At 32.8% G+C, this 27,325-nt stretch overlaps 1 protein-coding gene across 1 annotated transcript in view; it reads right to left on the minus strand.

Annotated features, from left to right (window-relative positions):
• Positions 1-3,821: 3,821 nt before the first annotated feature.
• The window catches only part of LOC111631803 (probable E3 ubiquitin-protein ligase RNF144A-A), a 44,114-nt gene continuing 20,610 nt past the window's right edge, over positions 3,822-27,325 (minus strand). The window contains exons 3-7 of the mRNA XM_023376114.1: positions 13,917-14,045; positions 6,755-6,846; positions 5,389-5,533; positions 5,227-5,316; positions 3,822-4,665 (exon numbers count right to left, since the gene is read on the minus strand). Of these exons, the coding sequence (XP_023231882.1) occupies positions 4,531-4,665; positions 5,227-5,316; positions 5,389-5,533; positions 6,755-6,846; positions 13,917-14,045 (591 nt within the window). The 3' untranslated portion in view covers positions 3,822-4,530. The remainder of the gene's footprint in view (positions 4,666-5,226; positions 5,317-5,388; positions 5,534-6,754; positions 6,847-13,916; positions 14,046-27,325) is intronic.

Raw genomic sequence — 27,325 nt, forward strand, 5'->3', positions numbered from 1 at the left:
AGTGGAATCAGAGACGGTCCTGCTAGGTGTGTGGTGCATGCATGCACGCGGGCTGCCAAATCCCGAGGGTGCCATACCGGTCAATGTCAAATGCCTCTATTCTCGCATCACTAGTATAGCTCAAAAGACGGGACAGGGTTCTTGTATATTTTAAACGTTTTTCACCATAGCTGTAAAAGTCTAAATATGTTAAACATAATAGTCATTTGTTTTCTAACTAATTCGTTTTAGGACCAAATGTCCTCGGAAATTACCAAAATTTACAACTTTTCGGTCACTCTCATTGAACTGGAAAAATTTCTGTTTTTATTACATTAATAATACGAAGAAATCAGTTTTCACTGTACTTGGCTAAAGATGGTTCGGTTAAGCTTTTGCTTAAGTAAAATTTTGGCTCTTTCGTCAGGATTTTGTTTATGTCCCCAACAGTGGCGTGCCGTGACATTTGATGATAGGGAAGCTGTGTTTCTGCAAGAAGCCGACATCCAGGGGCAATCAGTCAATTGCGCGTCAGTGATGGTCTAGGGTCCATTCGTATCGTTAATTCGATAAGCCAGTAAAAACCGTAAACTTCTCTAAATGCATTTTCAATATCGCAATTACATTCCGAATCGCTAGCCACGATATAAGGGTTAAAATTAAAAATAAAATTATAAAAACTTACTTGGTGAAATAAAATATGTGGTGGATATACATACCTGGTACAAAACATTCTTCAATTGTATGAATATACTTATAAAGAAAATTATAATTAAATATAGCTTTGTAATGAAACGTACATAAAAATAACATAAAATATTCTTTACTCTTTAAATCTTAACCACTTAGTCAAATAGCTCCCTACAAGTGGAATCAGAGACGGTCCTGCTAGGTGTGTGGTGCATGCATGCACGCGGGCTGCCAAATCCCGAGGGTGCCATACCGGTCAATGTCAAATGCCTCTATTCTCGCATCACTAGTATAGCTCAAAAGACGGGACAGGGTTCTTGTATATTTTAAACGTTTTTCACCATAGCTGTAAAAGTCTAAATATGTTAAACATAATAGTCATTTGTTTTCTAACTAATTCGTTTTAGGACCAAATGTCCTCGGAAATTACCAAAATTTACAACTTTTCGGTCACTCTCATTGAACTGGAAAAATTTCTGTTTTTATTACATTAATAATACGAAGAAATCAGTTTTCACTGTACTCGGCTAAAGATGGTTCGGTTAAGCTTTTGCTTAAGTAAAATTTTGGCTCTTTCGTCAGGATTTTGTTTATGTCCCCAACAGTGGCGTGCCGTGACATTTGATGATAGGGAAGCTGTGTTTCTGCAAGAAGCCGACATCCAGGGGCAATCAGTCAATTGCGCGTCAGTGATGGTCTAGGGTCCATTCGTATCGTTAATTCGATAAGCCAGTAAAAACCGTAAACTTCTCTAAATGCATTTTCAATATCGCAATTACATTCTGAATCGCTAGCCACGATATAAGGGTTAAAATTAAAAATAAAATTATAAAAACTTACTCAGTGAAATAAAATGTGTGGTGGATATCCATACCTGGTACAAAACATTCTTCAATTGTATGAATATACTTTTAAAGAAAATTATAATTAAATATAGCTTTGTAATGAAAAGTACATAAAAATAACGTAAAATATTCTTTACTCTTTAAATCTTAACCACTTAGTCAAATAGCTCCCTACAAGTGGAATCAGAGACGGTCCTGCTAGGTGTACGATGCATGCATGCACGCGGGCTGCCAAATCCCGAGGGTGCCATACCGATCAATGTCAAATGGCTCTTTTCTCGCATCACTAGCATATCTCAAAAGACGCGATATAGTTGTAAATTTTAAACGTTTCTCGCCATAGCTGTAAAAGTCTAAATATGTTAAACTTAATAGAATGTCCGTCATTTGCTTTCTAACTAATTCTTTTTAGGACCAGGTGTCCACAGAAATTTCAAAAATTTACAACTTTTCAGTCACTCTCATTGAACTGGAAAAATTTTTGTTTATATTACGTCTAATATTACGAAGAAATCAGTCCCCACTGTACTCGGCTAGAGATTGGATCGGTTAAGCTTTTAAGTAATATTCCAACTCTTTCAGCAAGGTTTTATTTTGTCCCTAGTTCCCTAATCGCTTAATTATTTAACTACTTCTTAAGTAGAAATAAGTCGAACCGGTTACTTTATACTCGAATATTTGTAGTCTCGGGAAAAAGTGGAAAGAAATTTTTATGACAACGGATACATAAATCGTAAATTTAAGAAAAATAAATTCTAGAGCTTTTTCTGTACCTCGTGCATCTCTCTCATTCATTAAATTTACTTGTAAATGATGCTATCAAAGTAACAGTTAATTTTTAAACAATGTACAAGAATTGTACACGTTTTTTTCCTACATCCCCTTAGAGTGGGACATACGAAATCATAACATCACTGGTTTAACATTGAAATCCGTAAGTAATATAAGATGGGTTGTTGTTAAGTTCCATCAAGTCGTCGTCGACTCCTGGTGACTGCATGGACAAGAAAAGACTTGTCCATGTAGTCCAATATAAGATGGGAGAGCGGAATAAAAGCAAAATAAATACATCAAATATTTTAATGGATTTTTTAAAACTTCTGTCAACTATACAGAACTATCATAAAAACATACCGGTAAATTCTTATCGGTTGGGTTATGTTATAAATCTACTCGTGATTCACATAATCGGGCGAGGGCGGCTAACAGCCCAGAATCGGTCCTGGATAGAATTGGAAGCATTATAAGTGTGTAGCTTCCACCGGCCAAACCGGGTGAGGTTGGTGCTCTGTAAAGCGCGTGCGCAAATCTTGCTGTTTGGAAGCTGACGATACAGCGCTTCCACCCCGACACTAATATTCGAATATACAATAGTGATCTTATCTTTTTTTTTCACATGTAGTATAGAAATTTGTAATAAAATACATAATGCAGCTATAATAAAATATTGTGGGATTATTTTCATATAATTAAAATTAATATGTATTTATTTTTTAGAAAATACAAGGGAAGCGGCGCTTCCACCGCTTCCAATGACGGCACGCCACTGCAATAGGAAAAGCAAAGCTCTTGAATTGCGCTTTCAAAATCACACGAGATTGAAATTCCAAAAATCACATGGGAGCCTGATATAAGTTTTAATCCATTCCCATATGAAAACAGATGATTATTCGAAAATCAAAAGTCCGAGAAACTGATAAGTGTAATTGACGGAGAGTGGATTTGACTGTTAAGAATTGGCAAAAAAAAAGGTTCCCGATTGTCCATCTTTACATGAACAAATTATGTTGTCGATTTTACAAGATGTCTTTTTAAAGTTTAAAATGCCAGTAATTTTTGCAGGACATTTACATTCACTTGATATTTTACTTGTGATTAAACGAAATAAATCTAATTTTCTTTATTTTGATCTTTAAAGTCACACCTCGTCCTATATGCGAGTAAATACGGTATTATAAATAAATATTAACTATTATAAATTAATATTAACTATTAAGTAACATAATAGTTATTATTTGATAGTAGTACATCTGAGAGGCAATCTAATTATGGCTGTAATTTGTAATTTCAAAAGCTACTTTTTAATTTTAAAATTTTATTCAGTTTATGGCTGTTAATAATATATTCTTTGTATGAAGTTAAAAAAAATATATATATAACATAAGTATATAATTGTTTGATATTGACTATTACTTTTGGATTTAAAGCAAAAATTAGTTAGAGTCTGCTGAATTATTTATAAAATTAACAAATACTTTATTTTAATTGTTTTGGCATAAAATTTGAACAATATACTATTAAATGAAATATGAAAAAAGCATATATGTTTATTTTGAACAAGTTATTATTTTTTATGTACAGACTAGAAGAAACATTATTTGAGACTTGCTTCATATTTATACAAAATAAAGTAATTTCTACAGTCAGTATAGTTTCTTTTAAAAAGTATATTCTGCTTGAATGTATTACACACTCATAAATACTGAAATATAATAAGCTTTCATTAAAAGAATTATGCAAACATTTTTGCATCTTTTTATAGAAATAAAGCAAGGTTTTAATCATGACTAGAATTAAAACTATTTAGAGATGAAGAAACAAAAATTTGTTTCTTGTCAATTATCTAAACTTCATACATGCCATTTAAAACTAGTTTTTAGTTTACTTATGTCTGCAAGCTGGACAGATATTTGCTTTCACTTAATTGGTAATGGTAAAAACAAAAAAAAATCTTAAAATTATTAGCAGTTATTTTATATCCCCAAAATGTCCTAATATATAACAAACTTTAACATTGTATGTATGTCAGCAAATAGAAACTTAACTGAAATGTTATAACACATTCCAGCAACAATTACAAGTCAATAAATTGTAACTTAGATCATACTAGCTGTGGCTTTATAGTGGAAAATGAAAACCAAATTTATATGGTTCCATCCAGATTCTTGTTAATTTGACAATTTAGAATGTAAATTAAATGGAATATTATATATGTATGTAGAACTGCATTCAAAATTTAACGAGCAGACTGTTCTTCTTCATACATACTACACTGCTTACATCGGCAACAAAACAAACATGGGGCAGCAAGGATCAAGAATGGAGCAGCCACTAGCATAAGTAATCCAAAACCGGCAAATATTCCAACAACCTATACAAAATCAATATTGAAATTTTTATCAAAAAATAAATAAATAAAATACTGCCTTTTATTTATTTTTTTACATATTACCTTTGAATGGAAAAGGATGGAAATTGAGAATTCGTTTTAAATTTTGATGTACAGTAATACCCCGAACTTACGCGATAGGTGGGACCGAGCGATAACCGCGTAAGTCGGGGTATAATTTCGCAATTTGTGTAAAATCCAAGTCGGATGTATGTAAGCTAATAAATGTTCTCATTAATCTTATCTCATCATTTGATTCGTTCACGGTTACAAAAAATCACCACATAGAGTCTCTTGAGTCTCCGTAGATATAACAAACACAGAAATAAATAACACAAAATAAATTGTAGCTATGTGTCGATTCCTGTGTCGAGAACAATAGTGTGGGGGGAGTGAGTAATCAAGAGTTGCGTGGCGCTCAAANAAAACCGGCAAATATTCCAACAACCTATACAAAATCAATATTGAAATTTTTATCAAAAAATAAATAAATAAAATAATAATAATAAACGATGATAATATATTTCACAATTTTAAATTTACCTGAGTTCTATGCCAAGCTACTGAAGCTCTGGAATGTCCTAATTTATTTTTACATGGTCCTTTATCATAATGTCTCAACAAAAAGTCATCCTAATGAATTAATTATTATTAAATTCCTCTTCCTAAAATAAATTTTGTTAATTAAGATGATAAATAACTTACATCCAAAGAAGCAAGACAGTACCAACAAAATACATGTTTACAATGCTTGCACATCATCTGGGCACACCCTTCATCTCTTTCAATAGGTATATGACATTTAGGACAGCGTTTAATGAAAGATTCATCATCATCGCTGGACATAAAACTGAAAATAAAACTGCATAAATTAGTATAATGTGAATGTACTGATTACATAAATTAGTATCATTAAAAGTAATAAAATGAATCAAGAAGAAAAGAAAGAAGATTCAAAAACACCAAAAGTATTTTTACTTCATTATACTTCATTACTGAAAAAGCAGTGATGTCATATGCAGAAGAGACTTCTCCTGCATATGACATCACTAATAAGCTAAAGTATTTAAATACTTATTAAAAGATCAATACTACTGATATTTTCTGAATTGATCCTAAGTTTAAAATAATATATTAAATGCTGCTTGTACTATTGCATATGTGTATATGTATATGTATCTATTTACAAATAGGTTATATTCCTGAGGTTTTGTCTTAGGTCTAAAACTAACTTATAAAGTACAATTTTACACAGAATAACAATAACCACTTGCTGTTAGTGTCTAATCCTTCAGTGTGCTTAATATAATTATGTTCATTTACCTGCTTGCTACTGCATAGTATAGTATCAGGTTTTTCAAACTTGTAAAACTGTTTTATTCTGCCAAGTTTAGTTTTCATGGTAATAGACAACATTTCTTGCATTTATCTCTATTGCTAGACTTATTATTAAATTTTGGATGCATTTTTGAAGTACTAATCTTAAAAGTTTATAAAAATTGCAAACAATAGTGAAAAATATCATTACTCCAATGTTACTGACTTTGACACCAACAAATCAGCAGCAATGGAACATGAGAATTCATGCAAAAACAAAAAAATGACAATATGCAATAGAAATAAATCCACATTAATTATTTATTAAAACTGGCCAAAGACTGACTTCAATGCTACCATGACTAGCAAGACAACTTCACAATCTGTACAGAATTACAATTTTAGACATATGGTCAAATTGTAAGTATTATACTTTGACAAATGGTCCTGTATTATACCTTGTATATTACTGTTTTTGTATTACATAAATAAATACCAATATATAATAATTAAAATTGGTACATTATGAGCTATATAACCAAGTTCAACTTTACCTATTACATCATGTATGACCTACAATGTTCAGCAACATTACAAGAGATGAGCAATAATGCCCTAATCTTGAAAGTGGTCACAAAAAAGCATAAGAACAGACTGGATTTGAAGCTATATCTTACTGCATATTATTTCAAATATATTAATAGCCAGATGGCTATTAATATATTTGAAATAAATTAAAATAAAATTAACTTACTCTTCTTTCTCTTTCTTTTCTTTTTTTATATCTTCACAAGTTTTGGTTGCATGCCAATATTCTTTACAGTAAGAACAAAATGTTAGGCTACACTGAAATAAAAGTAATTTTTAGTTTGTAATGATGAATTAAATGATTTAAATTATTTTTTTATTATATAAAAAAATTTTTATTTTAAAAAATACAGTAGAGCGTCGATTTTCCGAAAGTCAATCATCCGAAAGAATTCCAGTCAGCAAATTTAAATTTTCGCCAGTGCTGTGGCGCTTCAATCTTTGGCTATGTCTTGGGCTACTCAAATATTTTACGTTTTTGATACTAAATTAACATCTGAAGTATAATTTTTTATTATTTTTATATTTTTCAATATATTTATTTTGTTTGTACAAAATAAAAAAATAATTTTTAACGATACAATAGTCTTTGTTAGGCTTAACATCGACGAAAATTCAACGCGAAGCGACACGCAACGGAGAAAAATTTCGACATCGGATACGTTAAACTATTTTTTCGTACGTAAATCAGTTATCCGGACAACCCCAGTCCCCAATTGATTTGGAAAATCGACGCTCTACTGTATATATATTCAATATATACCATAGGCACCCATAGCAGGCAGCAGTTTCTCCTAAGATTTAGACAAGGATTTAAATTTCATTAAATTATTATCTCAATAACCAATTGGTAGAAATATATAAGGCATATCAAACTGTAATGGAGTCAAGATAATTGAGATCACATTAAAAAAAAAATAACAAAAGAGACTGACTTTATTTTGTGGGTTTTTTTTTCTTTGAATGTGATTGATTTCCTTTATTCCATTACAATTTCATAAGCCTCATATATCTCCAATTGGCTACTGAAATAATTATATTTATTAAAGGCAAGAAGCTTACAACTACACAAATTTCAATTACTTCACAGCAGAGTTAAAAAAAGTGCCTCCCAAAATCTGCTTTTATGATTTGTTTTTTTCAGTATGACAGTATTAATTTCAACTGAAAACTTAAAACAGTATTTAGTTTTAATATTTAGGTATAATTCTATCATTTAAATTTATACATATATATGTAGTCTGACTATTAGTTAGCATTTCATGTGCATAAAATACCAACTAATTGCCTGCTTGTCTGAAGCTGTGTTAATAAATACAATATAGTAAATTTAAATAAATAAAATACTGCCTTTTATTTATTTTTTTACATATTACCTTTGAATGGAAAGGGATGGAAATTGAGAATTCGTTTTAAATTTTGATGTACAGTAATACCCTGAACTTACGCGATAGGTGGGACCGAGCGATAACCGCATAAGTCGGGGTATAATTTCGCAATTTGTGGAAAATCCAAGTCGGATGTATGTAAGCTAATAAATGTTCTCATTAATCTTATCTCATCATTTGATTCGTTCACGGTTACAAAAAATCACCACATAGAGTCTCTTGAGTCTCCGTAGATATAACAAACACAGAAATAAATAACACAAAATAAATTGTAGCTATGTGTCGATTCCGCGCGACACATCCGAACATATAAGCTGAACAATAGTGTGGGAGGAGTGAGTAATCAAGAGTTGCGTGGCACTCAAACAAAAGACGAATTGACAAGATTTGAAAATCGCGTAAGTCAGGGTAGCATAAGTCAAGGTATTACTGTAGTTTAAATTAAGTTTACTGCAAAGTGGAAAAAAATCAGTTAATTTAATACCGAATATATGTGACTACAAGATCTGAGTTTGTTCAATAAACTTTTGACAATGTTTGGCACATTATTGAAAAATGTCTGGTTATTGACAATTGAAAATATCTGGCAACATTAGTTTAATATAAATTATTTGTAAGTGGCAGAATTTTTATTTTGTTTTGATGTGCAAGAATAATATATAGTATTGAGTTCATTGTAACAAAAAGAATCCAGCAGTCTTAAATTCTGTCAATAATGGAATATGTTGTCCAAATACAGTTAAGAAGGAAAATGAAGAATCATGCTCAGGTTTGACTTCACAGCATCAGACAAGCTGGCAATTAGTTGATATTTTATACACATGAAATGCTAACTAATAGAGTCAGACTACATATATTAACAAATCCTAGACATCCTAAAAAAGGACTATGATTTTAAAAAATGTGAGGGATAAATGTCCATTTAGAATGACTTTAAACATATCCTTGCCTACATTATTAAAAAAACAAAAAGTACTCTGTAAACATTGTGCTTTGTTCAGGCTTTGTGTAAGTCACAATAGTTATTGTGGAGAATTTGTTACCCATCCATTCACAAACAAAATACAGTAGAGCATCGATTATCCGAATCAATTGGGGACTGGGGTCATTCGGAATATCAATGTTTCAGATAACCAATTATGTACAAAAAAATATATTAATATATCCCATCTTGACATTTTTCTCCATTGCGTGTCACTTTGCGTTGAATTTTCATCGATGTTAAGCCTAACGAAGACTATTGTTTCGTTAAAAATTATTTTTTTATTTTGTACAAACAAAATAAATATATTGAAAAATATAAAAACAATAATGAATTATATTTCAGAAGTTAATTTAGTATCAAAAACGTAAAATATTTGAGTAGCCCAAGACATAGCCAAAGATTGCAGCACCACAGCACTGGCGAAAATTTAAATTTGCTGACTGGAATTCTTTCGGATGATTGACATTTCGGATGACTGACTTTCAGATAATCGACACTCTACTGTACTTCACAAAATAGGCTAAAGCACATTATGGTATCCAAATGGTAGCAAGAAGCCATTGAAAAGTCAGGTAACTTTTTAAAAGTAATGAAAGATAGCATTGAAAGTATTGAAGTTTTTGTAATTGTGAGAATCCGAACTTTAACAAAAATTAACCGTTGATGATGCCATACTTGCTCAACAATTGTTGTCCTCAGCTACCTGAGAAAATCTCCACTTACACTTTCCTGACGACAGAAGTGACATATTCCCGTGATCTGCCGACCTCTTAGCCAGGCGATATTGGACTGATATCAAAGTTGTCAGCTGAAGAGTCAGTTGTCACCCATTCCTCCAGGAGTATCGTCATCACAAAATTTCTCCAACTTTTAATTGTGTCAGTGCATGATCCTACTTGACTGGACATCTCACCTACTCGCCCTTGGACATCGCCTACCATTGCACCTTTACAAAGGAACTATCAGAGATTCAAAACCCTTACCGATGATCCTAAACAAGACTGTTACAACCTAACCACAACGAAACCTAATCCAAGATCATCACTCTGGGAACATCCTCTACAAAAGGTATTTATTGCCATGCGAACTTCATGTGAACTCTCTCTCTCTCTCTCATGACCCCGGGCATATTTAGATGCATTTTACTTGATTCAAACTTGTTAACGATACAACATGTATAAAAAGTATATAATTATATAATTTCTTTTAATAATAAATGATTGTTAAGTAACCTAGTCTCTGCATGCGTCCCTTCCCACTTGTTACCTCATGGTCTCCATCCCAAATCCGCTCGCGTGACCAACTTTCTAAACTAACCACCATTGCAGCTTCAGGGTCAATCGGGACCCAGTGGTGTCATTCCTGACAGGGCATCAAAGAGGTGCCAACCCTCCAGTCATATAATGAGCATGTAAAAATATAAAGAACCAGGTTTACATGAAATTTATACTCTCACCTCTGTTGTTTTGTGCTGGTTTGATTTGCCTTTAAGAGGAGCATTAACAAAAAAGAAGCCATCTTTGATAAATTTCTAAAGTTTAGAATGGAGTCAGACTACAGTTTATTTGGAAAATTGATCATAAAATGCAACACAAGAGTTACAGAACACAAAATTAACTGCTGGAAGCAAGATTATTATATTATCTTGTAGAACTTGCAAAGTGTTGTCTTAAAGATTTATTTTTGAATTGTATCTGATGAAACAATGGATACTGGTGGAATCGAGCAACTGTCATTAGCTGTCAAGTTCTTTGAGAATCATACAAAAATTATTCACATAGAATTTCTAGTTTTTGTACCATTAGAACATTTTGATGCAGGATATGTTGCAGATGCAATTATTTCTATTTCATATTTATGGGGTCTACATTGTCAGGCAGAACAGCAATGGTTGCAGCACAATAACAGGAAAAGTAAGTGGAGTCCAAAAGAGAATTACTGAAAAGTACCTTTTAGCTTTATTTCTCCAATATGTTAGTCATAATGACATAGTTGCAGCACTATATAAATATCTTGTGAAGGAAACCAAGAAACACATCAAGGCATTCCAACTTTATTGTCCCATAACATAGGTTTATCGTCATTCAATAATTATTGCAAATAGCCAGCAAAACTAATTTGTAACAGAAAAACTATAAACAGTCAATAACAATCTGCTGTAAACTGTAGACTATGTTAAACATTTAATTGAACTAATAGCAGTTATTAGAAAGAAAGAATGCACATGTCTTTCAAAGTCTTTTTTGTAAACTTTTTGATTCCTTATTCAACTTATTTTTTATCTTAATAAATAAAAATAGAATTACAGTAAGACCCTCTTAACATGGGGGATGCGTTCTTAGACTACAAAGCGCTAAACGAAACACCATTAAACGAGGTAATTTTAACATAGAGTAAATAGGGATAGAGGAACACGTGACTGAAAATCAAAAAAATTTTACTTTAATTTTATGTCATTTTTATATTAATTTGTATAATAATATATGTTAAATAACACAAACACATGCACGCAAAAATGTATAATAATATATTACTTAGTTCATTTTTTTCTATATTAATATTTCATTTTTTGTGACAAAGGTCCTAACTTTTCTGAAATTCTTGTTTTTTTGCAATAAAGTTGTGAAGTCTCATTTCTCACTTTCTTCTTTCTTTAAGCAAATGTCAGTAGCAGAAGATTGCATTCAAAATACCTCATTTTGCTTTTGCACTCCTTTCAAAATCTAGATCATTCACTACAATTTGATCAACAATTTTGGTTATTGTTACCAAACTTTTACTAAGGAAATCTATAGAGAAGTTTTTGGGGTTCTTCATTTTCAGAATCTCTGTTTTCCAGTGCTACATGAATTCCTTGTTCTGCCAGTTCTTGAAGGTTGTCATTGGTAAGGCTCTCACCAGAAACCTACTGTAACTCCTCAATATCCTGCTCGTCTAAATCTCCTAGTACTCAATATCCTGCTCATCTACATCTCCTAGTATCAATTAGGTTGACAATTTAATCAACCTAATGATACAGCAATAGGCTCTTCTCATTGAGAATTCTTGGATATCTTTAGCGATAACTTTTTCCATACTTCGTTCGTGCAATTATCGGTTAATTCTTGCCAAGCGAAGCCAGTATTGCCTATGGCATCCATGATGTTATATTTTTTCCAAAATTGCACCAAACAAACATAGATTTAAAGAAAGTACACCTTTTGCTGATTGGTTTGTGTTCACAAATAATCATATTATATACGAATCAATGAAATGCCGCAATAATTTAAATCAGTGTAAATTTTGAGCTTCTTTTTAGGTTTCAAGCAGACAGCATTATATCAAATCAGCATTAAGCGAGGCAGTGTTAAGTGTATAGTAAAATTAAAATTTTGCTGTAATTCTATTTTTAATATATACCTCAAGCACTTCTTTGTGATTGTTTTCATTCTCTAATTATGTAATTTGTTTTGAAATTTAAAAAAATAATAATAATAATTGTTATATTTTAGGCCATGAAAATATATAATGAAACATGAAATATATTCTAATTTTTGTAAGCTTAATACAGTAATTCCAGTGCTTAAAAACAAGTGAAGTCTTGACTTTGAAGTACAATGAACAACAGCAGATTTAAGAAACTGCACAAATTGAAGTTATGTACAGTACAGTACCTTTCTTTTAAATAACTTATTTATATTTGTGATTGTCTATGTAATTTTACACATAAAATCACTTATGCTCTTCAAAATAAGTTTTAAATTTATTGCAGACCTTCATATATGTTCCAATCTGCCCACAGACTACTGGTTGAAAACCACTGACCTAGATCCTTGTACCCAGCATGAACCCTGTATAGTTCATGCTGCCATTATAGCAGAGTGCTATCGAGGTCAAGGTGAATGTCGCTTTTAAAGAGATGATCTGAAAATAGCTGGTCACATAGCAATGTAGTTATTTCATATTTGTTAAATTGGTATTTTTAATGAATATTTGTACATTCTGTATCATTAAAAATAAACTTTTTCCTGTCACGTGCATTATAATCTTTTGGTTTTACTACTTGGGTATCAGGTGCGTGGAAAAGCAATCTTCAAAAGCTGATAGCAGTCATTCAGAAAATACTGCATTTTAAATTCACTCGACAGATCAGAGGATGATGCTTTGTGGAGTAAGAGTGAAAAAAAATGAGAATTGTAATTAAGCTTCGGAGGGCAAGTCTGAGAAGAGAAAAAATGATAATGTCAAGAAAACATGGTTGTTTGCCTTAATACGTGAATCTGATGATAATTTATTTGTGATTAAACTAAATAAAATTAGAATTGTATTAACAAATCTAATTTTCTTTATTTTGATCTTTAATTAAAGTCACACCACCTCATCCTATATGAATGATCATCTTATACGTGAGTAAATACAACGTTTTACGTATAATGTTTATTCAATGAAAATTATACAATATACATTGTTAAGGAGCATGAATCATCATCATCTTTTTTTCTAGCATGAAATGAACCAACCTGGAATGAGAATTCGATTTGCAGAAAACAAAAAATAATCACAGATAATAGCATGATGNAACGTTTTACGTATAATGTTTATTCAATGAAAATTATACAATATACATTGTTAAGGAGCATGAATCATCATCATCTTTTTTTCTAGCATGAAATGAAAAAACCTGGAATGAGAATTCGATTTGCAGAAAACAAAAAATAATCATAGATAATAGCATGATGGAGCATGCACACAATCTGAGACTTCCCCTCTCCTCGTCACTTGTTATACAAAACTTCGCTTGTTAAGCGAGTCATCTTTTAAAAATTTGATTTGCTCGTTATGCGAGGTGCTCATTAAGCAAGGTTCCACTGTAATTGTTTTTATCTGACTTTGTGTATTTGTTATTATAGCATCAGTAGAGAAACACATAAAAATTATATTAATATATAATATTACCTGTAGAATAAAATACTTACATTGGGACAGTGAACAGGAATTCCTTGATTAGTATCTGATGATTTCACAAGACATACAGTTTCACAATTCACTCTAGGACACCATGTTCTGTGAGGATCAAGTTCCACTTCTAAAAAAGTTTCATATATCTGATTAAAAATTATACTTTTAACATTAAAAATAAAAGATACAAGATATAAAAATATATTCATTGTTAACAAAAGTAATATTTAAATTTGAAAAACTAATAATAATAATAATACTCATAGATTCAGTCATTTTACGGCAAGCACACAAACAACACAGAAACATACACATGGCATATATAGACTACAGAAAACCATTCGACAGTGTTCCACACAGTTGGCTGCTACATATTCTACACATGTACAAAATACATCCATCACTCATTGCATTCTTCGAAAACACTATGCAGCACTGGAGAACAACACTACATCTCAGGGTTAGTAACACTTCCATACAAACAAACGAAATATTCATTAGGCGAGGAATTTTTCAAGGAGATTCCTTGAGTCCTCTCTGGTTCTGCCTAGCCCTGAATCCATTATCCAACATGTTAAACAACACGCATTATGGCTACAATATCAGACATGAAAAAACAACACAGTTTACACTCTCACATCTCATGTACATGGACGACATAAAACTTTATGCATCCACACAAAAACAACTTCATCAACTCCTACAAATCACACATTCATACACTAAGGACATACAAATGGAGTTTGGCCTAGACAAATGCAAAAAACTTCACATAGAAAAAGGAATCCTGAAGAAAGAAGATTTTGCACTTGGAAATGGAGACGTTATTGAATCCATGGAAGAGGGCGAGTTCTACAAGTACTTAGGATTCCAACAGGCCAAACTAACAGAACATACACAAATAAAGCAACGATTAATTAAAGAATACCAAAGTAGGTTAAACGCTATACTTAGAACACAGTTAAATGCAAAACACACAGTTAAAGCAATAAACACATATGTCATCCCAGTACTCACATACTCTTTTGGAGTTATACATTGGACTCACACAGATCTCGAGCAACTCCAAAGGAAAACAAGAACAACACTTACTAAGCATAAACAACATCATCCTAAATCCGCCACAGAAAGATTAACCCTTCCACGTAAAGAAGGCGGACGTGGCCTGATTGACATAGTTAACCTTCACTACAAACAAATACAGTCACTGCGAGAGTTTTTCTACAAGAAACAAGAAACATCACAGTTACATAAAGCAGTAACTCTAGCAGACTCAAATAACACACCATTAAACTTACACTCACATCATACAGACATGACACAACACATAAAAAGCATAGACACCATCAAGCAATCGTGGGCTCGAAAGGCACTCCATGGCAGGCATCCTTATGACCTGGCCCAGGATTTTGTTGACAAAACTGCGTCAAACAGCTGGTTAGATCGGGGATGCCTCTTTGGGGAGACGGAAGGATTCATGATTGCCATACAGGATCAGGTCATAAATACTAAAAACTACAGAAAACACATACTCAAAGATACAACACTCACAAATGACACATGCAGAAAATGTCACATCATGCCAGAAACTATACAACACATCACTTCTGGTTGCAAGCTCTTGGCACAGACAGATTACTTACATAGACACAATCAAGTAGCAAATATAATACACCAAGAGCTTGCAAAGAAACACAAATTGGCAGACATCCACGAACCATACTACAAGTATATTCCACAGACAGTATTGGAAAACAACACGCACAAAATGTACTACGACAGAGCCATAATCACAGATAAAACAATTTACCACAACAGACCAGACATCACACTCATTGACAAACACAATAAAATCACATACATTATAGACATAGCCATTCCAAACACTCACAATGTACAAAACACATGCACTGAAAAAATTAGCAAGTACACAGAACTCGCCCAGGAAATAAGGCATCTGTGGAGGATGGATAGGGTGCTTATTGTACCTGTTGTTCTCTCCTGTACAGGTGTGATACCACACACACTACACAAAAGCCTGGGAACATTACAATTGAGTAGAAATACATACATCACACTACAGAAGGCCACTATATTGAATACATGCCATATTGTTAGGAAATTCCTGAATACAGACACACACACTGACACACTTATTTAATTTTAGTTTTGTTTTGGTTGCTATGCCTTGACTTTGGTCTGGCATAGTACAAAGCCACTGGTGTGAACTGAGTATAACTCACAAAACCCAACATAATAATAATAAATGTAACTATCATATTATATAAATATGATAATTAGGAAATACAGCTATGTGATGTGAACATTAATAAAACTAGTAAATAGCCAGGATGATAATTACATTTAAAATTTACAAGAATGAAAAAGAAAATTTTACAAGTTAACAGAAGAAAACACAGGACTTTTTAATCTTTATGCTATGTCCCTTTTACACTTCGGAACAAACACTTGTAAATTTTTTTTTTTTTTAAATTTCTTTAGATTTTAAGACGTGATGTGAAATTTTACTTTTAATTTATGTGATAATTTTCAGAACAAAACTCAATTAGAAATAAAAATTTTTAAATACAGTTGACCCCCCCTATAAAGCGGGTTCATATAATGTGGATTCGTATATTGTGGCAAAAAAATTGTGACCGTATTCGTATAAAGACACTAAAAGAGACTCGTAAAATGCAGTAAAAGGTCATCGCCGACTCGTGTCGCGACAGGATTTGTCAAATCTGGATCAATAGTGGATGAGCAGCCAAACTACTTACATGCTACAGAGAGTTTAGGCGGGTAAGTTGAGTTTACTATTGTCTGTACAGTATATAGGCCTAAATTAGGTACTGTAAGTCTAATAAAGTACAGTAGACCCCCCTATAAGGTGGGTTNGACAATTATTATTTAAAAAAATTTGTTAGGTTAAACATCAATGAAAATTCAATGCGAAGTTGGTTAATAGCGTTATACTAATAAACTAATTACAATATATACTAATATACTAATATGGTATATACTATCCTAATATACTATACTAATAATGTATTTTTTCCCTTCTTTTCGGTTATCCGATTTTTTCAGTTATCCGACCAACCTGAGTCCCCAATTGAGTCGGATATTCGATGCTCTACTGTATTATTATTTGATAATTGAATAATGATTGTTCAAATCTTAAAACATTATCATTTTGATGATTTAATTACAAAATTAAACAATTTTAGTTACATTATTTAGCATTTATCACTGTGCTTTCAAAAAGTTTAAAAATGTTGAATAATCTATATACACAATATAATGAAAGTATGTGTAATATAGAGTTCAAAGCAGTGACACTCTCAGACTATAAAGAAAAGGGCACCACACATTATGCAAGGTGCTTCAAACTATGATTCAACACCAGCTCAGCAATCCAAAGTGGTGCTGGTTGCATTTAGGAATAACTTGGCCTTGAAAATAAGGAAAGTGGTTTTGGTCAATACACAATAAAAACATTTTTATAGTTATTTGTTCAAAACTTTAAAAAAACAAAAACATTTTTCTACAATGTGTAAATTCATCAGCCATTTTTTAAAATAAAAAAACTATAAAAATAACTGCATAGGACAATGGACAAATGTCATTCATTAGTTACTTTTATATTTGCAGAATATGCTAGATGTAATGAATGTTCTGTTGTGTTTCTTGATCATGGAATTCAAGGCCATTTTTGGAGATAAAGAAAAAGACAACACAGATGAAAAAGGGGCCCATGTCCTGATGTACGGGTGTCCCTGGTTCAAAGGAAAGTCTGTTCCTTCTTATAACTTTTAAACCACCTGTTACAGCACCAGGTAAGTAATTAGCACCTGTAGGAAAATAACCATGTTCGATGGATTGCAACATGATTTTAGTAGTTAATTTGCCTACTGGCAAGATCCACCACTACTAAATAAAATGAACTCAGAAACTAACAGAAATAGACAAAAAGTTCAATTACAAAATGAAAAAGCATTGTTTATTTAGTATGAACCAATACTTGGTTCAGAAGAAACATTTACAGGAAAGAGCAGAAAACACAAAGGAAGAATCAGCAAAAAAACTAATTTCCAATGTTTGGAAACAGTTATTGGATATGGTGATTATATGGAATGGTCACCATGGTTACCCAACTTAACACCAATGGACTTCTTTAAGGAATACCTAAAAGAAAGAAAGAAAAGAAGAAAAAAAAATCAAGTGTACATTACAAAACCTTCAACCATGGCAGATTTAAAGGAACACATTATCAATGCCTCTAATTCTATAACCCATGCAATGCTACATACTGTTCTGGATAATGATGTGTCACAAATCCAAAAGTGCATCATTACTGATGATACACACTTTGAATAATGTGTACTGACTATCTAGCAGGTCATGCAATGCAAAGTTCATGTGCTGCATGAACTTTGCATTACATCTGTGGTTTTGTTCATAAATATTTACTACATTCTTAATCTTTTCTGCACTTTTCTGTAAGTGTTTCTGCTAAAACAAGTATCATTTTGTACTAAATGCTCTTTCATTTTGTACTTGGACTGTTTCGCCTATCTGAGTATTAATTTTCTTTACTTCTATATTTCACCACTGGGGTGCTGAAATTGCATTAAATGGATTGCACACAGTAACTTTCCTATAGGTATCAATTACTTCTGTGGCAGTGACAGGTGGTTTAAAAGTCATATAGGGATGAACAGACTTTCCTTTAAGCCCTGTATATGAAAGTAGGTTAACTAGTGTACTGTACCTATAAAATTAAAAATTTATTAGTTATACACAGGTTGTCTAAAAAAACCAAGCATTTGTTCTAGAAATGTAACTAGATGGCACAACTAGTATCACTGGTCAAATTCAAAATTTTGAACATTATTTTATCAATCGTGCACAATAGCATTTGAATTGGTTCATAACAATCCTTTGTGTGGTGTGAAATGCAAGGGTTATTTTGTGACCCTTGTCAGAAAATTGCAATGGAGCAACATTAAGTTCTGCATAAAACTAAAGAAAACTTTTACCAAAACATTTAAGTTACTGCAACATATATGGGGATTATTGCTATGCCGAACACAAGTTTACGACTGGTTTAGTCAATTCAAAGATGGCTGGAAGTCAATTGAAAAAATCCAAAAAGTGTACTTGCTTACTAGAGAATAAAATCAATAAAAATAAAAACCATTCAACTATCCAGCAAAATTCTTTAATAATTTAAAAACGTTTTCAAATGCATTAAGCGTTCATCATCAGTTATTTCTCTAATTCGAAATGTGAAATTCGAAAAATTACGCAACGGAAATTCCAAATAACGATTATGTAAAAAATTAAAAGGTAACATGTTACAAATGAAAGTGCTATATACAAATATTCGTGTGCTCAATAAACAATAATAATAATAATAAAATAATAACAAAAAATAAAATAAATAAATAAATAAATCTATCAACGATCATCATAAGCCTGATTGAGCCTTTTATATGGATCTATGCCACTTCGTCGCAAAAAGATTTCCAAGCGGACGAAAGCCCGTCGGCATCTCTAAAGTTGATACACTGTGCGCTCTTCTGTGCCTTGTGGATTTCCAACTTTTCAAGGTATTTTACCGCGTGTCTAGATCTGGTGGCTTTTATTATAGAGGCCTGGTCCCAGAAAACAGTGATGCCTTGTTGTTTAGCATAAGCGGCAAGGACCGTGCTGTCTACCGTTTTGTTTACTGAAAGCTTATGCTCATTGATTCTTTTTTTCAAATTCCTCAAAGTTGCGCCTATATATATTAAATTAGAGTTGAACCTGTGGTCCCGTAGCGGTATCGAGTATATTCCTGTTAAGGAGTTGCGTTCATAATCCCCCTTGTCATTCCTTAACATCCTGTATATAGTGGGATTACGTCGATAAACTATCTGCAAGTTCTTACTTTTNACAAAATGCGTTCGAAATAAATACAAAAATAAAAAATTAACGGAAAACGCCCTGGTGGACGAATTAATGAAAAATTAATGAAAAATTAACAAATAAATAGTGAAAAATTAATAATTATAAAAGGATCTCCACGCAGTGGACAATGAGTCGGCGTCCCTATGGTTTATACAACCGGTTTTCATGTGCGCCTTATAGATTTCCAATTTCTCTAGATGTTTGATCGTTTGCCGATTAGTTGTCGTTTTTATAATTGATGCCTGATCCCATAGAACATTTATATCTTGTTGTTTTGCGTATGATGCTAACACAGTGTTATCAAGGTTCTTATCGATAGTGTACTTATGTTCCTTGAGCCTTTTCTTCAGACCGCGCATCGTCGCACCCACGTAAACTAGCCTGGAATCGAAACGCTGATCATGTAAAGGCACTGAATATATACCCGTTGTTGAATTCCGATCCTCTTTCTTTTTGTCGTTTCTCAATAGTTTGAAAATAGTGGGATTGCGCCTGTATACAATGTGTAAGTTATTAGACTTGGCAGTAGATCTGTGTATCTTGTTCAAAAATGGGACGTAATTAGGGACTATTCGTTTATTAGGGTTAATCCTGGGAGAATGCCGTGTAGTGGATTGGAAGGATGAAATAAGATCCTCTATCTCTTCCTTTGGATATCCGTTTAGTTGGGCTATTTTAAGAATGTACCTTAGCTCCTTTATCGTGTCACAGAAACTTGTACAATGCGTATAAGCACGTTTAATCCATGATCTGAAAACCGCCGATTTGATATGCTTGGGATCGATTGATTGGCGTGGGATGATAACGGGATTCCTTCTACTTCCAGTACGTATTGGTTATATATATATAATATTTTATGATGGCCACGCCAGCCAAAGTCTACAGGAAGCTAGCACTTAAATTATGCAAGGCAAGAGCTCAGTTTGAATTTCTCACGCAGTGCCGCCTGAATGGTGCCTTTCCAATGTCCATTCATCGGATACGTTTGCCCATAGGATGTGAGTCGTTATTACCGAAACTAAAGCATCTCTGCCTTGGTAAGGCTATTAGGCACGCAAGACATAGAACATACGCTTTTTTATGTAAGCTTATAAAAATGGAAAATGATCTTTACGAACAAGACCCTAATCTGCTAACACATGTCAATGAAAGGGTCGTTAATTTATCACAATCTTACGAAAGAAATCTAAAACGTACATACGTCAAAAAGATTAAATGGATATTCCGTTGCCAAAATATTAGACCACAGAAGAAGCGAGACTTAAGTATCACAGCCTGGGACAACATCGTACCGCCGCAATGTCTTGTGGATACTCTAAGTTACGGTCCTCTTTATGCTCCGGCTCCGTTACCGCATCCGGAGATACTCATTCCGGATATTAAGCTCATCATTAAGGATATGAATAGCACAGATCAAGATTTTATTCGATGGAAAACCAGATTACGTACAGCCCAAGAGAAGAACAATAACTTAAACGCGAGACGTTTTCACCTTACCTGGAAGAAATCCCGCCAATGGTTACTACAGAATGATGTGATACTCACGAGGGCAGATAAATCGAAAGAAGTGGTACTACTAAAGCGTTCTAATTACAACGAGAAACTAAAAGAATATATTACAAGCATAGAATGCCAGTCTGCACCCGCCAATTTCTTGGATACTTTACAACGTAGAGTTAATAGATTCACATCCACCGCTTTAGCACGACGTTTACACAGGCAGAATTCCACAATCCTCGCTCCAAGAACACCTAGATTATTTGCATTTGCGAAGACGCATAAACTGGGTAACCAGCTACGTCCGGTCATTGATAAATGTGGCTCCCCAACATTCTTGATTGAAAAGCAGTTAGTCAACTTCTTCCGTGCTAGAGACCATCTCCATCCGTTTTCCATTTCCAACTCACTACAACTTGTGGAGAGTCTCAGAGACATTTCTCTTACGGACAAGGAATGTATGACCGTTTTCGACTACAAATCCTTGTACCCTTCGATAAAATTACCTCCTTGCTTTTGTGCCATAAGGGATTTTTTATTTGCAAATATAGATAATGCTCCATCTTATCATGATCATATCCTGGAATTAGCGCATTTGATTTGTTATACATCGTTTTTTGATTTTGAAGGAAATGTCTTTTTGCAAGGAAGAGGCGTACCTATGGGTAGTCCTACATCTGCAATACTTTGCGAATTGGTGTTACGTCAACTTGAAAACGCCATCCTACCCGAATTTCAACGGCAGATCATTTTGTACGCTAGATACATTGATGACATTTTCATACTTTGGCGCGAAGAGCCTAACCTGCAATATTTTTTAAACAAACTCAACAACAACCCTTACGGTTTAACATTGCATCTGGACCAGAAGAGCGACTCCAATGTTAACTTCCTCGACATATCCATTACGTGCAAGCAAGGGGAGATCTGGACTGATATTTACCGTAAACCCTGCTTTCAACCCGTTATCATCCCACGTCAATCAATCGATCCCAAGCATATCAAATTGGCGGTGTTCAGATCATGGATTAAACGTGCGTATACGCATTGTACAAGTTTCTGCGGCACAATAAAGGAGCTAAGGTACATTCTTAAAATAGCCCAACTAAACGGATATCCAAAGAAAGAGATAGAGGATCTTATTTCATCCTTCCAATCCACTACACGGCATTCTCCCAAGATTGACCCTAATAAACGAATAGTGCTTAATTACGTACCATTTCTGAACAGGATACACACATCTACTGCCAAGTCTAATAACTTACACATTGTATACAGGCGCAATCCCACTATTTTCAAACTATTGAGAAACGACAAAAAGAAAGAGGATCGGAATTCAACAACGGGTATATATTCAGTGCCTTTACATGATCAGCGTTTCGATTCCAGGCTAGTTTACGTGGGTGCGACGATGCGCGGTCTGAAGAAAAGGCTCAAGGAACATAAGTACACTATCGATAAGAACCTTGATAACACTGTGTTAGCATCGTATGCAAAACAACAAGATATAAATGTGCTATGGAATCAGGCATCAATTATAAAAACGACAACTAATCGGCAAACGATCAAACATCTAGAGAAATTGGAAATCTATAAAGCGCACATGAAAACCGGTTGTATAAACCATAGGGATGCTGACTCATTGTCCACTGCGTGGAGATCCTTCTACAATTATTAATTTTTCACTATTTATTTGTTAATTTTTCATTAGTTCGTCCACTAGGGCGTTTTCCGTTAATTTATATTTTTGTATTTATTTCGAATGCATTTTATGTTCTATATTTAATGTTCTATTTTTAGTAACTGAAGATGATCGTTGAAAAACGATTGAAAACGTTTTTATTTTATTAAATTTTGCTGGATTTATATCGGTGTAGTTTATTTTTCAATAGCATTTGAATTGGTTCATAACAATCCTTTGTGTGGTGTGAAACGCTAGGGTTATTTTGTGACCCTTGTCAGAAAATTGCAATGGAGCAACATTAAGTTCTGCATAAAACTAAAAAAACTTTTACCAAAACATTTAAGTTACTGCAACATATATGGGGATTAGTGCCTATGCCGAACACAAGTTTATGACTGGTTTAGTCAATTCAAAAATGGCTGGAAGTCAATTGAAAAAATCCAAAAAGTGTACTTGCTTACTGGAGAATAAAATCAATAAAAATAAAAACCATTAAACTATCCAGCAAAATTCTTTAATAATTTAAAAATGTTTTCAAATGCATTAAGCGTTCATCATCAGTTATTTCTATAATTCGAAATGTGAAATTCGAAAAATTACGCAACGGAAATTCCAAATAACGGTTATGTAAAAAATTAAAACGTAACATGTTACAAACGAAAATGCTATATAGTACTTTCGTTTGTAACATGTTACCTTTTAATTTTTCGAATGTTACTGTCCAAAGTGAATCAAGTATTAAGGAAGGGTCTGAATGTGACCTGTAGAATGTTGGCAGAGGAGTTGGGAGTATCAAAGGACTCCATCCACATAATTTTACATAATCATTTGCAAGGTCTGTTTATGCTTTGTTCAACACTCACTCACCAACGAACAAAACAAGCCATGCATTCGTCATGCTGAGAACATCAAAATGGACCACAATATTTTTTGTGAAAATTTGAATTTTCACAAAAAACATGTCTCATCACTCATGATGAGACATATATTTTTTGTCTCATCATGAGTGATGACCAGGTCATATTTGTAGCACCATGTCTCATCACTCATGATGAGACTTGGTGCTATAAATATGACCTGTTGATTAAACATCAAAATTCCATGTGGAGATCATAAGACAAGTCCACACTGAAGAAACTTTGTTTCCAAAAATTGTGGGTCAAAACCATGCTCATCTGTTTTTATGACTCCAGGAGTATTGTGCACAAGGAATTTGTCCCAAATGGTCATAGCCATAATGTTACCAGAGAATAATATTTTGGTATTTTGGAACGCCTTTGAAACAGAATTTTATGTGTATGGCCAAAGTATTGTGCTCAAGGAAGCTGGACACTGCTGCACAACAACACACCCTTACACGAGAGCATCACCGTTTGTCAATTTTTGACTCAAACAGGTATTGTAACTCTAGACTATCCACCCTATTCTCCCGATCTGGCTCCCTGTGACTATTTTCTGTTCCCAAAACTTAAAATTCCAACAAAAGGGACTTGTTACAAGAACATTATTGAGTTTGAGGCTGCTGTGAACCAGGTGCCAAAACAGGAGCTAAAAATGTCCTTTGAAATGCTCATTACTCATTTTAAATGTTATATTGCTGCAGAGGGATCATATTTCGAATAAACAAACATATTTATAAAATTATTTCTTGTAGTTTGTTTTCTTCTTAGAGCAAAAGTTCAGTTTCTTTTTAGACAACCTATGTATATTTTTTTAAAAAGAAAGATAAATAATAAAAACACATTTTAAATGATAAATTGATATATTTAAAGATGTATAATTTAATAAAAATGTTAATAATAAACTTCTCTAGTAGTACTGTACTTTGATATACTACTTTTAAAGTAAAACAAATTATAATCATTTTCTTGCAAAATAGTACAGCCCAGAAGTTTTTGAACAGCAACAGCTATGTGAAAATTATTGATTGCAGGAATTTTGTTTGCTAACAAATAATCCTAGATTAATAAAATTTCTGAGTTTAAATAGTAAAATTTCTAATAATAAGAGCTTTTATTATACAAAATATAATACTGGAAAAATAATTTGGAATATAAAAAAAAAAGCTTTTCTAGATGCAGTCTGGAAAAAGTTTTTTAATATAGTAGAAAAAAAATGAAATGGAAATTATTTTGTTGGGGCTCCTTTGGCCTGAGAGAAAGATACAATGCAGGAAGATACAAATTTAACAAGTTCTGAGCAATAGTCTTCATTTATTTCCTTCCAACTCTGTACCAAAGCAGCTTTCAATTCTTCCTCTGTGATAGATTGTTTTCAATNTGGTAATTTATGGTTTAGCCTAGTGGCAAGTAGATTCGGAGACAAGTAAATTCGACTTACGTCATTTTTCGACTTAAGTCATTCTCCTGGAACCAATTACCGACGTAAGGCGAGGTATACCTGTACTGGAAAAATAATTTGGAATATAAAAAAAAAGCTTTTCTAGATGTAGTCTGGAAAAAGTTTTTGAATATAGTAGAAAAAAAATGAAATGGAAATTATTTTGTTGGGGCTCCTTTGGCCTGAGAGAAAGATACAATGCAGGAAGATACAAATTTAACAAGTTCTGAGCAATAGTCTTCATTTATTTCCTTCCAACTCTGTACCAAAGCAGCTTTCAATTCTTCCTCTGTGATAGATTGTTTTCAATCCATCAACATTTTCAGTTTAGATCACAGATTTTCAACATTTAAATCAAGGCTATTCAGTGGACAAGGTAAAGATTTAATGTTCCTCTTTTTCAAAAATTTATATTTTTTGTACAATGACAACTTGAATTATCATCCTGGAAAACAACTTCCTCATCCCCAAATTGGATAGACACCCCAACATAAGAATCAGACAAAGTGACTAAAATTTCTTAGTACACTTTGCCATATATAAATTCTTTTAGAAGACACAGTTCTCCCTTGCCTTTTGCTGATATGCAGCTCCATATCATAAGACCAACGAGAAATTTCTTCTTATGCAAAAGCCATTCTTGTTGAAACTTTTCATCTGTTCTTTCTGCACTATACAAATTGTCCTTCATTGTCTCCACATTCAACACAGTCTGCTTTCATCTGAAAAAAAAATCCCAATCATTCATGAAATTTTCTCACAATCATTAAATAATCCACACTTTTGATAATGCCTTGCCCATTTCATTTGTTTTTTTTGTGTGTTGTTTTGTCTTCAATGGCTTTGTTTCGGATTTTCATTTAATCAGTTTTGAACTGTATGATTGTAAACATTGTGAACATAGTGAACTTTCTACTTAACATTTAATTCTTTTGACATAACTTTTTGATTTTGTAGGCAGATGCATCTTAAGGCATGTTCTTGATTCTTGCTTGTTACTCTTGGATTGCCAGTTCTCTTCAATGTTTTTACAATTTGAGATTGTTCATATTTCTTCAATGTATAACTTACTGTTGAAGCAGAATAACCCAGCTGTTGAGAAGCTTCTCTCCAAGTTTTCTCTTTCAAAATCAAAGTCACAATTTGGTTTTAAAAATCCACATGTATTCTTTAACAGGACCCAATTTAAAGCAATGCAAAGCAACAATAATGGAAATAGATATATGTAATACTTTCAGACAACTAATTTGCATAAACTAGTGTAATTATTGTTACACAGAATGCTTTAATGTTTTTTTTATATGTGCCAAATTATTTTTCCAATATGATACTTTGCATAATAAAAGCACTTATCATTAGAAAAACTATTACTCACAATTTCTATTACTCTAGGATTATTTGTTAACAAATAAAAAAATTTCTGCAATCAATAGTTTTTGCATAGCTGCTGTTTGAAAACTTTTTTCTAGAGGTTGTATATGCATCTATTTTATATTTCTTTTGTAATTTTAGCCAAGCAAAAAAGAATTCTTAAACATTTGCAATTTTCTATTTTGATTTATTTACATCATGATATTTTATAGTATTTCAAATCTATTTTGTTTCAGATAATTGAAGAAATGCTTAAGGAATGATAAGGGATCTTCTCTATTTATATTGCAATGATGACAGTAACTCAAAATATATGTTACATGGTTTTCCAGAAATATATCAATTATTTAAAGAATCCTAGGGAATTCTCTCTCTAGAATCCTGATTCATTTTAAAAGTTCTCATTATCTATATACATAAACCATTGCTGCCAATCATCAGTAGTTATTTTATAGATAAAGAGTTGAGATGAGGCTGTATATAAAATTCTTGGCATTCCAATCCTTTTGGTTGGCAGCACATACTTCACCAAATAATCAGGCAAGTGATTGGTTTTCTGCAAACAAAAGTGGAAAACAGCAT

The sequence above is a fragment of the Centruroides sculpturatus genome, unplaced genomic scaffold (assembly GCF_000671375.1).
Source record: "Centruroides sculpturatus isolate CEXI.00-Female unplaced genomic scaffold, Cexi_2.0 scaffold180, whole genome shotgun sequence".
In the NCBI taxonomy this organism is placed as follows: domain Eukaryota; kingdom Metazoa; phylum Arthropoda; class Arachnida; order Scorpiones; family Buthidae; genus Centruroides; species Centruroides sculpturatus.